At 44.1% G+C, this 16,962-nt stretch overlaps 1 protein-coding gene and 1 pseudogene across 1 annotated transcript in view; one reads left to right on the forward strand and one right to left on the reverse strand.

Annotated features, from left to right (window-relative positions):
• Nucleotides 1–16,962, forward strand: part of LOC139553914 (MAM domain-containing glycosylphosphatidylinositol anchor protein 2-like) — a 196,083-nt gene that overhangs the window by 170,328 nt on the left and 8,793 nt on the right. The window contains exons 13-16 of the mRNA XM_071366690.1: nucleotides 583–738; nucleotides 9,530–9,694; nucleotides 15,574–15,704; nucleotides 16,179–16,278. Coding sequence (XP_071222791.1) covers nucleotides 583–738; nucleotides 9,530–9,694; nucleotides 15,574–15,704; nucleotides 16,179–16,278 — 552 coding nt within the window. The remainder of the gene's footprint in view (nucleotides 1–582; nucleotides 739–9,529; nucleotides 9,695–15,573; nucleotides 15,705–16,178; nucleotides 16,279–16,962) is intronic.
• On the reverse strand, nucleotides 12,828–12,884 carry LOC139554066 (U7 small nuclear RNA; annotated as a pseudogene).

The following is a 16,962-nucleotide window of genomic DNA, read 5'->3' on the forward strand; positions in this document are numbered from 1 at the left end:
ACCACTGTGTTTTATATCATAATGTGGGTTGGACTTCGCTGTCCGTGAGACGAGAACAACATGCTCTCGTGTTTGTCTATAAAGCACTTCTGAATAAACTACCCTCTTATTTATCATCACTCATCAACATAATTATAATTCCTAAAACCAGGTCTCAACATGGATTACACTTGAGGCCCATGCGATTTCCACAGAGTTGATTATGGCTGCCTTTTCCTGTTACACTCCTTGCCTATGGAATAGCCTGCAGACTAAACTTAAACTTGAGACACTTGTCCCCCTTGCCCATTTTAAACATTTATTGGAGGATTTTTATTTTGCTTGTAACTGCTTCAGGTAATGCAAGTTATTGTGCTGTTAGGGGGATAACCTATGTGTAAATGTAATAATCTGCTGCTGTATTTTGTTTGTGTTATCTGTGATCGTTTTGTTTGTCTTGTGTAGTTTCTTAATCATTGTACCTAAACGGTATGTGTAAACATGTATACGCAGGGCCCAGCTGTAAAGTCTGTGTTCCTTGTTGAAATAAAGGTATAATAATAATTCGTTTTAAATGTCTTCTCTGTGTGTCCTCCCCATCAGGAGAGTTCCAGTGCAGCTTTGAGGACGAGGCCGTGTGTATGTTCACCCAGGACAAGACGGATGACTTTGACTGGACCCGACACAGCGCCGCCACCAGAGACACCAAGTACACGCCCAACACCGGGCCCAGCAGTGACCGAGTGGGCTCCAAGCAAGGTTAGCAGACACACCAATGTACCTTTACATGCATGCACACTCTCACCAACACAACACAACACAACACTGTGCTCTCTATCTTTCAACCAATTTATCCATTCTATTCTGCTCTCAAGTAGTTGTAGAGCACTGCACAGGCCTGAATTTTAAGCCCAAGCCCGCGACGCAACGTTCAGGCCCTACCCTACCCAGGCCTGATTGATTCTGCCAAATGTAAGGCCCTGAACTGCCCAAAACCCAAAATCAGAAATAACTTCCTCCATTAGTAAATCCATTAGCTGCTCCTCTCTGTCTGTCACTCACTCCCTGCGTGCAGCTCGCTCTGCATGCGCTCTGCTCATGGTGGCTCTGTGAGTATCCATAGCAACGGGCTTGGGCTGCTCTCTCAATGAAGAGACATGAGAGAGAGAGCAGTTAGCTGTTAGCTACTTTTAGTCACTAGAATCCTACAAAACTCAAGAAACATTATTATTTTATGTTAAATAATCTCTCCTGTCTTGTATTTGATGAGTTTGAAGTACTTCTGACACCATTTTATGATCTTAGTCAGATATGACTGTACTGCAGCAGCAGAGCACATGCAAAATGTTAGTGATCAATTTAGTGATACCTCAGCCCTTCTCGTTCCCTAGTTATTGATGGAAAAAAACAGGCCTTACTCACATCATGGTCAATGTAGTTGACATTGACCATGATGGTGTACAATGATGAGATGACATATCAGGAGGTCCAACTATAGTAAATAGTCATGTCGCTAAATCAAGTCGTTGATTATTTTCATAACGTTGGTAGTTTCTCAACTCTGGTCGCCTAATCTATAGTTGTCAAATTAATGGATTTCTACTTGTTTCTCCTTCCATTGAAAACGACTGATTTCTAGTTGTTAGGTCACAATTAGAATTGTTTGTTAGTGATGGCCTGACAGAAAACATAGAATAATTGTTGTTTGACACTGAAATGACAAAAGGACAACCTCAGTCTGTTGCTTTAGCCAGGCCAGTCAGTATACATGGCTGTTTATGTGGGAAACATTTCAAGGACATTTATGCATTGATGAATGGAAACCATGTTTTAAACAATGTTTGAAATGTACTTCCTATTGTCTCCATGTTACCTACAGTACTGAAAACCATGCATACCATGCTATGGGATGTGAGACATGGGATGCATTCCCGAATAGAATCAATAGATCTCTTTCTTAATACAGTATTTTCACAAAGCAACACAGAAGTCAACATAAAGAGTACAATACAATGCATTCTGTAACTCTGAGAAGGCCACTTCTGGGAAGTGTTCATGGTTCTTGCTGTGTACCGTGTTGCCATGGTGAGGAGGGAGGGTGGTTCTGATAGATTGTTTCTGGTGGTGAGCCTCCAGCAGGGCCGGGAGGTCAAGGACAGTGTTCAGGTTTTGTTAAATCGTCATATACACATGATCTACGTGAGCACACAGTGCAATGAAATGCTGACTTACAGGTTTACCTCTCAACAATGCAACAGCAATAAGTGAATAAAAGAGGATTTAAAAGCTCAATGAATGAAAAAAGGATAAACATTTAGCAAAACATATAATGCAAGAAGGCACACAAACAGATTGAAGTGCTGAAGGCTAGTAAATACAGCCAGTCTAGTTGAAGGCTAGTAAATACAGCCAGTCTAGTTGAAGGCTAGTAAATACAGCCAGTCTAGCTGAAGGCTAGTAAATACAGCCAGTCTAGTTGAAGGCTAGTAAATACAGCCAGTCTAGTTGAAGGCTAGTAAATACAGCCAGTCTAGCTGAAGGCTAGTAAATACAGCCAGTCTAGCTGAAGGCTAGTAAATACAGCCAGTCTAGCTGAAGGCTAGTAAATACAGCCAGTCTAGCTGAAGGCTAGTAAATACAGCCAGTCTAGCTGAAGGCTAGTAAATACAGCCAGTCTAGCTGAAGGCTAGTAAATACAGCCAGTCTAGCTGAAGGCTAGTAAATATAGCCAGTCTAGCTGAAGGCTAGTAAATACAGCCAGTCTAGCTGAAGGCTAGTAAATACAGCCAGTCTAGCTGAAGGCTAGTAAATACAGCCAGTCTAGTTGAAGGCTAGTAAATATAGCCAGTCTAGCTGAAGGCTAGTAAATATAGCCAGTCTAGCTGAAGGCTAGTAAATACAGCCAGTCTAGCTGAAGGCTAGTAAATATAGCCAGTCTAGCTGAAGGCTAGTAAATACAGCCAGTCTAGCTGAAGGCTAGTAAATACAGCCAGTCTAGCTGAAGGCTAGTAAATACAGCCAGTCTAGCTGAAGGCTAGTAAATATAGCCAGTCTAGCTGAAGGCTAGTAAATACAGCCAGTCTAGCTGAAGGCTAGTAAATATAGCCAGTCTAGCTGAAGGCTAGTAAATACAGCCAGTCTAGCTGAAGGCTAGTAAATACAGCCAGTCTAGCTGAAGGCTAGTAAATACAGCCAGTCTAGCTGAAGGCTAGTAAATATAGCCAGTCTAGCTGAAGGCTAGTAAATATAGCCAGTCTAGCTGAAGGCTAGTAAATATAGCCAGTCTAGCTGAAGGCTAGTAAATATAGCCAGTCTAGCTGAAGGCTAGTAAATATAGCCAGTCTAGCTGAAGGCTAGTAAATATAGCCAGTCTAGCTGAAGGCTAGTAAATATAGCCAGTCTAGCTGAAGGCTAGTAAATACAGCCAGTCTAGCTGAAGGCTAGTAAATATAGCCAGTCTAGCTGAAGGCTAGTAAATATAGCCAGTCTAGCTGAAGGCTAGTAAATACAGCCAGTCTAGCTGAAGGCTAGTAAATACAGCCAGTCTAGCTGAAGGCTAGTAAATATAGCCAGTCTAGCTGAAGGCTAGTAAATACAGCCAGTCTAGCTGAAGGCTAGTAAATATAGCCAGTCTAGCTGAAGGCTAGTAAATATAGCCAGTCTAGCTGAAGGCTAGTAAATATAGCCAGTCTAGTTGAAGGCTAGTAAATATAGCCAGTCTAGCTGAAGGCTAGTAAATATAGCCAGTCTAGTTGAAGGCTAGTAAATATAGCCAGTCTAGCTGAAGGCTAGTAAATATAGCCAGTCTAGCTGAAGGCTAGTAAATATAGCCAGTCTAGTTGAAGGCTAGTAAATATAGCCAGTCTAGCTGAAGGCTAGTAAATATAGCCAGTCTAGTTGAAGGCTAGTAAATACAGCCAGTCTAGCTGAAGGCTAGTAAATATAGCCAGTCTAGCTGAAGGCTAGTAAATACAGCCAGTCTAGCTGAAGGCTAGTAAATATAGCCAGTCAAGCTGAAGGCCAGTAAATACAGCCAGTCTAGCTGAAGGCCAGTAAATATAGCCAGTCTAGCTGAAGGCCAGTAAATACAGCCAGTCTAGCTGAAGGCTAGTAAATACAGCCAGTCTAGCTGAAGGCTAGTAAATATAGCCAGTCTAGCTGAAGGCTAGTAAATACAGCCAGTCTAGCTGAAGGCTAGTAAATACAGCCAGTCTAGCTGAAGGCTAGTAAATACAGCCAGTCTAGCTGAAGGCTAGTAAATACAGCCAGTCTAGCTGAAGGCTAGTAAATACAGCCAGTCTAGCTGAAGGCTAGTAAATATAGCCAGTCTAGCTGAAGGCTAGTAAATACAGCCAGTCTAGCTGAAGGCTAGTAAATATAGCCAGTCTAGCTGAAGGCTAGTAAATACAGCCAGTCTAGCTGAAGGCTAGTAAATATAGCCAGTCTAGCTGAAGGCTAGTAAATATAGCCAGTCTAGCTGAAGGCTAGTAAATACAGCCAGTCTAGCTGAAGGCTAGTAAATATAGCCAGTCTAGCTGAAGGCTAGTAAATACAGCCAGTCTAGCTGAAGGCTAGTAAATACAGCCAGTCTAGCTGAAGGCTAGTAAATACAGCCAGTCTAACTGAAGGCCAGTAAATACAGCCAGTCTAGCTGAAGGCTAGTAAATACAGCCAGTCTAGCTGAAGGCTAGTAAATACAGCCAGTCTAGCTGAAGGCTTGTAAATACAGCCAGTCTAGCTGAAGGCTAGTAAATACAGCCAGTCTAGCTGAAGGCTAGTAAATACAGCCAGTTTAGCTGAAGGCTAGTAAATACAGCCAGTTTAGCTGAAGGCTAGTAAATACAGCCAGTTTAGCTGAAGGCTAGTGAATACAGCCAGTCTAGCTGAAGGCTAGTAAATACAGCCAGTCTAGCTGAAGGCTAGTAAATACAGCCAGTTTAGCTGAAGGCTAGTAAATACAGCCAGTCTAGTTGAAGGCTAGTAAATACAGCCAGTCTAGCTGAAGGCTAGTAAATACAGCCAGTCTAGTTGAAGGCTAGTAAATACAGCCAGTCTAGCTGAAGGCTAGTAAATACAGCCAGTCTAGCTGAAGGCTAGTAAATACAGCCAGTCTAGTTGAAGGCTAGTAAATACAGCCAGTCTAGCTGAAGGCCAGTAAATACAGCCAGTCTAGCTGAAGGCCAGTAAATACAGCCAGTCTAGCTGAAGGCCAGTAAATACAGTCAGTCTAGCTGAAGGCTAGTAAATACAGCCAGTCTAGCTGAAGGCTAGTAAATACAGCCAGTCTAGCTGAAGGCTAGTAAATACAGCCAGTCTAGCTGAAGGCTAGTAAATACAGCCAGTCTAGCTGAAGGCTAGTAAATACAGCCAGTCTAGCTGAAGGCTAGTAAATACAGCCAGTCTAGCTGAAGGCTAGTAAATACAGCCAGTCCAGCTGAAGGCTAGTAAATACAGCCAGTCCAGCTGAAGGCTAGTAAATACAGCCAGTCTAGCTGAAGGCTAGTATATACAGCCAGGTTAGCTGAAGGCTAGTAAATACAGCCAGTCTAGCTGAAGGCCAGTAAATACAGCCAGTCTAGCTGAAGGCTAGTAAATACAGCCAGTCTAACTGAAGGCCAGTAAATACAGCCAGTCTAACTGAAGGCCAGTAAATACAGCCAGTCTAGCTGAAGGCCAGTAAATACAGCCAGTCTAGTTGAAGGCTAGTAAATACAGCCAGTTTAGCTGAAGGCTAGTAAATACAGCCAGTCTAGTTGAAGGCTAGTAAATACAGCCAGTCTAGCTGAAGGCTAGTAAATACAGCCAGTCTAGCTGAAGGCTAGTAAATACAGCCAGTCTAGTTGAAGGCTAGTAAATACAGCCAGTCTAGCTGAAGGCTAGTAAATACAGCCAGTCTAGCTGAAGGCTAGTAAATACAGCCAGTCTAGCTGAAGGCTAGTAAATACAGCCAGTCAAGCTGAAGGCTAGTAAATATAGCCAGTCTAGCTGAAGGCTAGTAAATACAGCCAGTCTAGCTGAAGGCTAGTAAATACAGCCAGTCAAGCTGAAGGCTAGTAAATACAGCCAGTCTAGCTGAAGGCTAGTAAATACAGCCAGTCTAGCTGAAGGCTAGTAAATACAGCCAGTCTAGCTGAAGGCTAGTAAATACAGCCAGTCAAGCTGAAGGCTAGTAAATACAGCCAGTCAAGCTGAAGGCTAGTAAATATAGCCAGTCTAGTTGAAGGCTAGTAAATACAGCCAGTCTAGCTGAAGGCTAGTAAATACAGCCAGTTTAGCTGAAGGCTAGTAAATACAGCTAGTCTAGTTGAAGGCTGGGAATTATGGGGAGGTGGGCGGTCAGGCTGTGTGTCCACCGCGGACGGTAGTCTCAGAGCTATGTATCTACACTACTGGTCAAAAGTTTTAGAACCCCTACTCATTCAAGGGTTTTTCTTTACTTTTACTATTTTCTACATTGTAGAATAATAGTGAAGACATCAAAACTATGAAATAACACATATGGAATCATGTAGTAACCAAAAAAGTGTTAAACAAATCAAAATATATTTTATATTTGAGATTCTTCAAATAGCCACCCTTTGCCTTCATGACAGATTTGCACACTCTTGGCATTCTGTCAGCCAGCTTCACCTGGAATGCTTTTCCAACAGTCTTGAAGGAGTTCCCACATATGCTGAGCACTTGTTGGCAGCTTTTCCTTCACTCTGTGGTACAACTCATCCCAAACCATTTCAATTGGGTTGAGATCGGTTGACTGTGGAGGCCAGGTCATCTAATGCAGCACTCCATCACTCTCCTTCTTGGTCAAATAGCCTTACACAGCCTGGAGGTGTGTTGGGTCATTGTCCTATTGAAAAGAAATGATAGCCCACTAAGTACAAACCGGATGAGATGGCGTATCGCTGCAGAATGCTGTGGTAGCCATGCTGGTTAAGTGTGCCTTGAATTCTAAATAAATCACCATGACAGTGTCACCAGAAAATCACCATCACACAACCTCCTCCTCATCTTCCTCCTCCCCCTCCTCTCATCCTGCTCCTCCGCACCATCGCCTCCTCCTCCGCCCCATCTCCTCCTCCTCCTCCGCCCCATCTCATCCTCCTCCTCCTCCGCCCCATCTCCTCCTCCTCCGCCCCATCTTCTCTTCTGCCCCATCTCCTCCTCCTCCTCCTCCGCCCCATCTCCTCCTCCGCCCCATCGCCTCCTCCTCCTCCTCCCCATCTCATCCTCCTCCTCCTCCCCATCTCGTCCTCCTCCTCCACCCCAACTCCTCTTCCTCATCTTATTCCTCCTCCTGCTCAACAACCGCCTCATCACCTCTTCCGCCCAATCTCCTCCTCCGCCCCATCTGATCCTCCTCCTCCTCTGCCCCATCTCCTCCTCATCATCTTCCTCCTCCTTAACCTCCGCCCAATCTCCTTTGCCCCATCGCCTCCTCCGCCCCATCTCATCCTCATCCTCATCCGCCCCATCTCTTCATCCTCCTCCGCCCCATCTTTTCATCCTCCTCCGCCCCATCTCTTCCTCCTCCTCCTCCTCCTCATCATCTTCCTCCTCCTTAACCTCCGCCCAATCTCCTTTGCCCCATCGCCTCCTCATCATCTTCCTCCTCCTCCTCCTCCACCAAGACCCCATTGCCTCCTCCTCTGCCCCATCTACTCCTCCTCCACCCCCATCTCCTCCTCCCCTGCTCCTTCTCCTCCTCCTCCTCCACCCTTATCTCCTCCTCCTCTGCTCCTTCTCCTCCTCCTCCTCCTCCTCCCTCATCTCCTCCTCCTTTGCTCCTTCTCCTCCTCCTCCTCCTCCGCCCTCATCTCCTCCTCCTTTGCTCCTTCTCCTCCTCCTCCGCCCTCATCTCCTCCTCCTCTGCTCCTTCTCCTCCTCCCCCGCCCTCATCTCCTCCTCCTCTGCTCCTTCTCCTCCTCCTCCTCCTCCGCCCTCATCTCCTCCTCCTTTGCTCCTTCTCCTCCTCCTCCGCCCTCATCTCCTCCTCCTCTGCTCCTTCTCCTCCTCCTCCGCCCTCATCTCCTCCTCCTCTGCTCCTTCTCCTCCTCCCCCGCCCTCATCTCCTCCTCCTCTGCTCCTTCTCCTCCTCCTCCTCCGCCCTCATCTCCTCCTCCTCTGCTCCTTCTCCTCCTCCTCCTCCTCCGCCCTCATCTCCTCCTCCTCTGCTCCTTCTCCTCCTCCTCCACCCTCATCTCCTCCTCCTCTGCTCCTTCTCCTCCTCCTCCTCCTCCGCCCTCATCTCCTCCTCCTCTGCTCCTTCTCCTCCTCCTCCTCCTCCGCCCTCATCTCCTCCTCCTCTGCTCCTTCTCCTTCTCCTCCTCCCCCGCCCTCATCTCCTCCTCCTCTGCTCCTCCTCCTCCTCCTCCGCCCTCATCTCCTCCTCCTCTCTGCTCTGTGTCTCTATGTGGTGTATTAGCCCTGATGGACATCTGCAGCGCTGCAGGGATGGCTGTGACATTTCCTTTAGAGAGCGGGCAGCATTATGAAATATGAGTGTCTGTCACTACCTGCCCATCGACATATGCCTTAAGGGAACTAGCAGTAACCATTCCTCCAAAGTACAATCTCCCGCAATGCTATCCACTCGTTAAATGCCAAAAGCCCCAGCCGTTAAAATAAACCAATTAATCGGGGAGACATTTGTTTAAGTGTTTTAGGGCATGTTATGATGGATTATGTCAGAAATAACGCATTGCTTTTAATTATCCAAGGCATTACGATGAATCACGCGGCTCACAGTTTCCCAACATTCCTTGCTCTTTTTTTTTACCTGATTGGTATCCACGGAGAAGGCTTGCATTATGGATTGCACTGTATACAAGGTCAGACAGAGAATTGCAGTGCAGAAACCTTTCCTGATACCAGAACAGTTTATGGCCTGCTAACGGCAGTGCCTAAGCTACAAACTTGTAGCTGTTATTATAGAGAGATGAACTCTGCCATTTGGTTTAGAATTCTGATGTTCTCTCCATTGCAGTGGAACACCAGCACATCCGACCTGGGTTCAAATAGTATTTGTTGTCATTCAAATACTTTTATCTTTAGCTGTGCTTGCCTGGCGCAGTGAAACCAATAATTCAAAAAGTGCAAAGCCAGCCCTTCTGGCATTCGAGGCAGACTTAATGAAATGATCAACGTATTTGAAAGTAGATAAATATTAATGGAACCCAGGTCGGAATCACAATACCATGGCAGGACAGAGAGGGTTACCATGGCAGGACAGAGAGGGTTACCATGGCAGGACAGAGAGGGTTACCATGGCAGGACAGAGAGGGTTACCATGGCAGGACAGAGAGGGTTACCATGGCAGGACAGAGAGGGTTACCATGGCAGGACAGAGAGGGTTACCATGGCAGGACAGAGAGGGTTACCATGGCAGGACAGAGAGGGTTACCATGGCAGGACAGAGAGGGTTACCATGGCAGGAGAGAGAGGGTTACTTTTGGGGGTTTTACATACAATATGTTGTGTTGTTCGGTCAGTGTCATTGTTTTACCATCATACAGGTTTCTACTTTGATTGTCATTGTTTTTCCATCATACAGGTTTCTACATGTACATCGAGACGTCTCGACCTCGCCTGGAGGGAGAAAAGGCTCGACTGTTGACCCCCACTTTCAACGTCGCCCCCAAAAGCCCTTATGGGACTGTGACGTCCTCTCCCACCTACTGCTTTGGTTTCTACTACCACATGTATGGGAAACACATAGGTAAGGTGCCTGGGTGCCAGCACGCATGGCATGTATGGTAGAAGGATGGATGCAAACGGTGCACTGTAGCTCTTTTATCAGCCCAATCTATTTCAGCCGAGAGGGAGTGTGTTTGACTTCTTAAGGAGTACATACCTGCTAACTTTCAATCAGCATCCACTTGCAAGCGTATCAAATCAAATTGTATTAGTCACATGTGCCGAATACAACAGGTGTAGACCTTACAGTGAAATGCTTACTTACGAGCCCCTAACCAACAATGCAGTTTAAAAAAAATACGGACAAGAATAAGAAATTAAAGTAACAAATAATTAAAGAGCAGCAGTAAAATAACAATACCGAGACTATATACAGGGGGGTATCGGTACAGAATCAATGTGCGAGGGCACCGGTTAGTTGAGGTAATATGAACATGTAGGTGTAGGAGTTATTAAAGTGACTATGCATAGATGATAACAATAGAGAGTAGCAGTGGTGTAAAGGGGGGGGGGGGGGGGGGGGCAATGCAAATAGTCTGGGTAGCTATTTGATTAGATGTTCAGGAGTCTTATGGCTTCGGGTAGAAGCTGTTTAGAAGCCTCTTGGACCTACAGTAGACTTGGCGCTCTGGTACCGCTTGCCGTCCGGTAGCAGAGAGAACAGTCTATGACTGGGGTGGCTGGACTCTTAGACCATTTTTAGGGCCTTCCTCTGACACCGCCTGGTATAGAGGTCCTGGATGGCAGGAAGCTTGGCCCCAGTGATGTACTGGGCCATTCACACTACTCTCTGTAGTGCCTTGTGGTCGGAGGCCGAGCAGTTGCCATACCAGGCAGTGATGCAACCAGTCAGGATGCTCTCGATGGTGCAGCTGTAGAACATTTTGAGGTTCTGAGGACCACTGCAAAATCTTTTCAGTCTGCTGAGAGGGAATAGGTTTTGTTGTGTCCTCTTCACGACTGTCTTGGTGTGCTTGGACCATGTTAGTTTGTTGGTGATGTGGACACCAAGGAACTTGAAGCTCTCAACCTGCTCCACTGCAGCCCCGTCGATGAGAATGGGGGTGCTCTCAGTCCTCTTTTTTCTGTAGTCCACAATCATCTCCTTTGTCTTGATCACGTTGAGGGAGAGGTTGTTGTCCTGGCACCAGACGGCCAGGTCTCTGACCTCCTCCCTATAGGCTGTATCGTCGTTGTCGGTGATACTGTTGTGTCATCTGCAAACTTAATAATGGGTTTGTAGTCGTGCCTGGCCATGCAGTCATGTGTGAACAGGGAGTACAGGAGGGGACTGAGCACGCACCCCTGAGGGGCCCCTGTGTTGAGGATCAGCGTGGCGGATGTGTTGTTACCTACCCTTACCACCTGGGGGCGGCCCGTCAGGAAGTCCAGGATCCAGTTGCAGAGGGAGGTGTTTAGTCCCAGGGTCCTTAGCTTATTGATGAGCTTTGAGGGCACTATGGTGTTGAACGCTGAGCTGTAGTCAATGAATAGCATTCTCACATAGGTGTTCCTTTTGTCCAGGTGGTAAAGGGCAGTGTGGAGTGCAATAGAGATTGCATCATCTGTGGATCTGTTGGGGCGGTATGCAAATTGAAGTGGGTCTAGGGTTTCTGGGATAATGGTGTTGATATGAGCCATGACCAGCCTTTCAAAGCACTTCATGGCTACAGATGTGAGTGCTACGGGTCGGTAGTCATTTAGGCAGGTTTCCTTAGTGTTCTTGGGCACAGGCACTATGGTGGTCTGCTTAAAACATGTAGGTATTACAGACTCAGACAGCGAGAGGTTGAAAATGTCAGTGAAGACACTTGCCAGTTGGTCAGCGCATGCTCGCAGTACACATCCTGGTAATCCGTCTGGCCCTGCGGCCTTGTGAATGTTGACCTGTTAAAGGTCTTACTCACATCGGCTGCGGAGAGCGTGATCACACAGTCGTCCGGAACAGCTGGTGCTCTCATGCATGTTTCAGTGTTATTTGCCTCGAAGCGAGCATAAAAGTAGTTTAGCTCGTCTGGTAGGCTCGTGTCACTGGGCAGCTCTCGGCTGTGTTTCCCTCACCTATCCCCCACTTCCCTGTTCATTTCCTCCCTGATGATTAGATAAAAGTGTTTGCTTACCACTCAAGTTGTACACACACCTTTCTTTTTTAATTTGACAACCACTCAATAACACTTCAATGCCAGAATATCCGAAGCCCCCTGGGCGTTGGTGAAAAATGGAAATTGAGCACACTATTTCAGGGGTTTTACGACCATTCTATTTGAGTATTAATAACTTTGTCCTCCGTCAGATTCTTTTCAGGCTCCCCTGAAGGTTGTCGTCTCACACCCCTGCTCTCCTGTTGGCGCAGTGTCTTAATCAGACAGACAGTTGCACTTGAGCGATGGGTGTGACCCCTGACCTGCAAGACACGCTTGTAACCACAATTTTCTGCTCCACAAAGCTGTCGCGATTCTGAATAGGACGTGTCAACCTAATCCATTCAGGTCTCAATGGGCCCTCTCTCTCTCTCTGCTCTCTCAGCCTCAGCAACCAGCAGCCAGAGCCAGAAAGGGCTGACGGCTTGTGTCCTAACCTGTCTGTTTCCTTTCACTGGTTTCTGTTAGAGAAAGAAAGGTAACCTGCATTCAGAGCCTTTTTTTTGATTCTGTGCAGAATGTGAGTGAGTGGGTGGTGGAGAGACTGAGTTCTCATTTGAAGTAGAGGGCATTTTGCAGGAGTCTGTTGTTGGTGTCATTGGATCATCCAGTAAGATCCACTTAAGGCTCCCATCACAGGGAAGTGGCATGTTGTAGCGTGTCTAGTTTGGCCTCTACATTTTTGTGGACTTTACTGTAGTATTTACTGTAGTGTCTTTGCAGACATGACTGTAGTATACTTTAGTATTTACTGTAGTGTTTTTGCAGACATGACTGTAGTATACTTTAGTATTTACTGTAGTGTTTTTGCAGACATGACTGTAGTATACTTTAGTATTTACTGTAGTGTTTTTGCAGACATGACTGTAGTATACTTTAGTATTTACTGTAGTGTTTTTGCAGACATGACTGTAGTATACTTTAGTATTTACTGTAGTGTTTTTGCAGACATGACTGTAGTATACTTTAGTATTTACTGTATTGTTTTTGTTAGATTATCTTTCACAAAGAACTGGGGGCTTTCTCTTTGAGAAAACCTACTGGAGAAATATAAAAAGAGCACAAGTTCCATAAGCTGTATGGAACATAGCTCTATGTGGATAATACTGTTGTATTTATTAAAGTATTATACAATATACTATACTAAAAAATACTACAGAGTTTGTCTGGAGGCCGGAAAATAATTATAATAATTTGTACACTGCATATTGACCACAACTAAGCCCAAAAAGAAAGCCCAACAATAATTTCATACCTGAGACACAATCACATATGTCTTCTCTCTTGTGTGGGAATTCTCGGGAACAGATTTCCTAAAGTAAACACATTTTTAGCTGAATTATTTGATTGTTTTTTACCAAAAACTAAAATCACCCCCAAAATGTTTGTGTAGTGTATTCTACAGTTTACTACAACATTCTATTGTAAGCACTACACGATTGAGGGATACTGCAGTGTGGAGTATAGTATTCTACAGTATTTTTAACCCAGACGATTGAGGGATACTACAGTATAGAGTATAGTATTCCACAGTATTTTTAACCCAGACGATTGAGGGATACTACAGTGTGGAGTATAGTATTCTACAGTATTTTTAACCCAGACAATTGAGGGATACTACAGTATAGAGTATAGTATTCCACAGTATTTTTAACCCAGACGATTGAGGGATACTACAGTGTGGAGTATAGTATTCTACAGTATTTTTTAACCCAGACAATTGAGGGATACTACAGTATAGAGTATAGTATTCCACAGTATTCTTAACCCAGACGATTGAGGGATACTACAGTGTGGAGTATAGTATTCTACAGTATTTTTAACCCAGACAATTGAGGGATACTACAGTATAGAGTATAGTATTCCACAGTATCTTTAACCCAGACGATTGATGGATACTACAGTGTGGAGTATAGTATTCTACAGTATTTTTAACCCAGACGATTGAGGGATACTACAGTGTGGAGTATAGTATTCTACAGTATTTTTAACCCAGACAATTGAGGGATACTACAGTATAGAGTATAGTATTCCACAGTATTTTTAACCCAGACGATTGAGGGATACTACAGTGTGGAGTATAGTATTCTACAGTATTTTTTAACCCAGACAATTGAGGGATACTACAGTATAGAGTATAGTATTCCACAGTATTCTTAACCCAGACGATTGAGGGATACTACAGTGTGGAGTATAGTATTCTACAGTATTTTTAACCCAGACAATTGAGGGATACTACAGTATAGAGTATAGTATTCCACAGTATCTTTAACCCAGACAATTGAGGGATACTACAGTGTGGAGTATAGTATTCTACAGTATTTTTAACCCAGACAATTGAGGGATACTACAGTATAGAGTATAGTATTCTACAGTATTTTTAACCCAGACGATTGAGGGATACTGCAGTGTGGAGTATAGTATTCTACAGTATTTTTAACCCAGACGATTGAGGGATACTACGGTGTGGAGTATAGTATTCTACAGTATTTCTAGCCCAGACGATTGATGGATACTACAGTGTGGAGTATAGTATTCTACAGTATCTTTAACCCAGACGATTGATGGATACTACAGTGTGGAGTATAGTATTCTACAGTATTTTTAACCCAGACGATTGAGGGATACTACAGTGTGGAGTATAGTATTCTACAGTATTTTTAACCCAGACAATTGAGGGATACTACAGTATAGAGTATAGTATTCCACAGTATTTTTAACACAGACGATTGAGGGATACTACAGTGTGGAGTATAGTATTCTACAGTATTTTTAACCCAGACAATTGAGGGATACTACAGTATAGAGTATAGTATTCTACAGTATTTTTAACCCAGACGATTGAGGGATACTGCAGTGTGGAGTATAGTATTCTACAATATTTTTAACCCAGACGATTGATGGATACTACAGTGTGGAGTATAGTATTCTACAGTATCTTTAACCCAGACGATTGATGGATACTACAGTGTGGAGTATAGTATTCTACAGTATTTTTAACCCAGACGATTGAGGGATACTACAGTGTGGAGTATAGTATTCTACATTATCAACCGGGTGGTTTGAGCCCTGATAGGGACTATTAGGGCTCAAACCAGGTGGTATGTTAGGGGTAGAACAAAAATATTTATTTGTATTGCTCTAATTACATTGGTAACCAGTTTATAAAAGCAATAAGGCACATAAGGGGTTTGTGGTATATGGCCAATATACTACGTCAAAGGACTCTACAGTATACTACAGTTTACTACAGTTTACTACAGAATTCCATAGAATCGGGGGCTTTCTATAGAGTACTACTATAGAGTACTTCTATAGAGTACTGTAGTATTCTATAATAAACTGTAGTATTTTTTTCGTGTGGGTCTACACATCAGAGCACACTATTTGGCATCACCTCGTTTGCACTGAAAAGAAACATTCAAGATTTGACTTCCATGATCATCCCTTGACAAGTGAATTAAATTATCACTCTTTCAGTAAAAGCCACCACTCAATAAGGGGAGGTTAATGTGTAGACCCCTTGAATCATTTAGTATTTGCAGTAATGAGCTGTTATGTGTTTTTTTGTCAGGTCAATTATTAATAATTAAATAAGTGTAATCTATAAATAAGGAGATGTGCTGCCATGATGAGGCCATAGATGATATCAGACTTGGGCTCAAATTGTACTTGAAATCTTTCAAATACTTAAGCTGTGCTTGATTGAGCTTCCCTGGCACAATGTTGTCCATAAAGGGCTTGATGTTTTCTCCTCTAGGAGCGTTAAATGCTTACTTACGACAAAAGGCCCAGTCGGGCGCTGACAGTTCCGTGTGGACCCTGGTCGGGAACCAAGGGGACCGATGGAAGCAAGCCAAAGTCAACATTCACCCAACAGCCTCTTTCCAGGTGGGTACAACTCTATGGGAGGAGCAGTGGGTCACCAATGCAGAACTACGGTGGCCCTAAGGTGCAAAGTACAAAACTGCCTTCATATGTGCTTCCTCTCTTATGCCGATGTCTTATATATTTTGCTATATGCTTCACAGAATGAGTCATTATTTGTATTTTTTTTTTAAATTGTATTTAACCTTTATTTAACTTGGCAAGTCAGTTAAGAACAAATTGTTATTTACAATGACAGCCTACCCCGGCCAAACCCTAACGACGCTCGGCCAATTGTGCGCTACCCTTTGGGACTCCCAATCACATCCGGTTGTGATACAGCCTAGAATCGAACCAGGGTCTGTAGTTACGCCTCTAGCACGGAGACGCAGTGCCTTAGACCGCTGTACCACTTGGGACCCCATTTGTAGCAGGAAGAAATTTAAGCAGTTGGTTTTAACATGTTTTGTCTTTGTCCCGCTTATCCTGTTTTGGTAGTTGGTTCTGGAAGGAATTCGGGGTCCTGGGATAGAAGGGGATATCGCCATAGATGATGTCACCATTGAGGAAGGAGAATGTAAAGACCCTCCACACAACAGTAAGTGCTTTTTTTTTGGGGGGGGGGGGGGGTATCATGACCTATACATCATCCAGAAACAATCAATCAGGAAGAGGCTAGCCTTATAACATACGTTTATATCATTCCTCTTAAGGAACTATAAATCAAGGGCTGAATCAGGTATTGTTAGCTCTTCGAAAAACTGGTTTACTCGCCAAGAGTATATGCCACTGTATTTTTATTTCAGGCATCATCAGGGAAAATACATTTTAGAGGTTATGAACAAACGTCTGCTTCAAAAATATTATGCATGCCAGAAAATTGTACTGTCTGATGATTGGCCTAAAAAATATAAATATTTTGTGCAATAGCTCGTTTTCATTCCCTCATTACTTACATTACTTAAATTGGTAATGCCTTTTTAAAATGATGTTAAATCTCCTCCCAAATGGTAGATATCAGCGTCTTACATGAAAATATTAGGCTTTAGATGCTCTGTCGCTTGTACACTGGAGACTGACGGCTGGGTCTCTATACTGATTAACAATGTTCGGTACAAATACTACTAATGGGAATGTTTTTAAGAACCTCTTAACTGAGTTTGCTCATATAGTACTTGATGTATTTCGGGAATAAGTATAATACACGCTTGTTGCTGAGCTGCCACTTTAGTGTTGTGAGTCTACATTGAGAGAAATCACAATGCATCTATATACCAGAGGA

The sequence above is a fragment of the Salvelinus alpinus genome, chromosome 25 (genome assembly GCF_045679555.1).
Source record: "Salvelinus alpinus chromosome 25, SLU_Salpinus.1, whole genome shotgun sequence".
Lineage (NCBI taxonomy): Eukaryota > Metazoa > Chordata > Actinopteri > Salmoniformes > Salmonidae > Salvelinus > Salvelinus alpinus.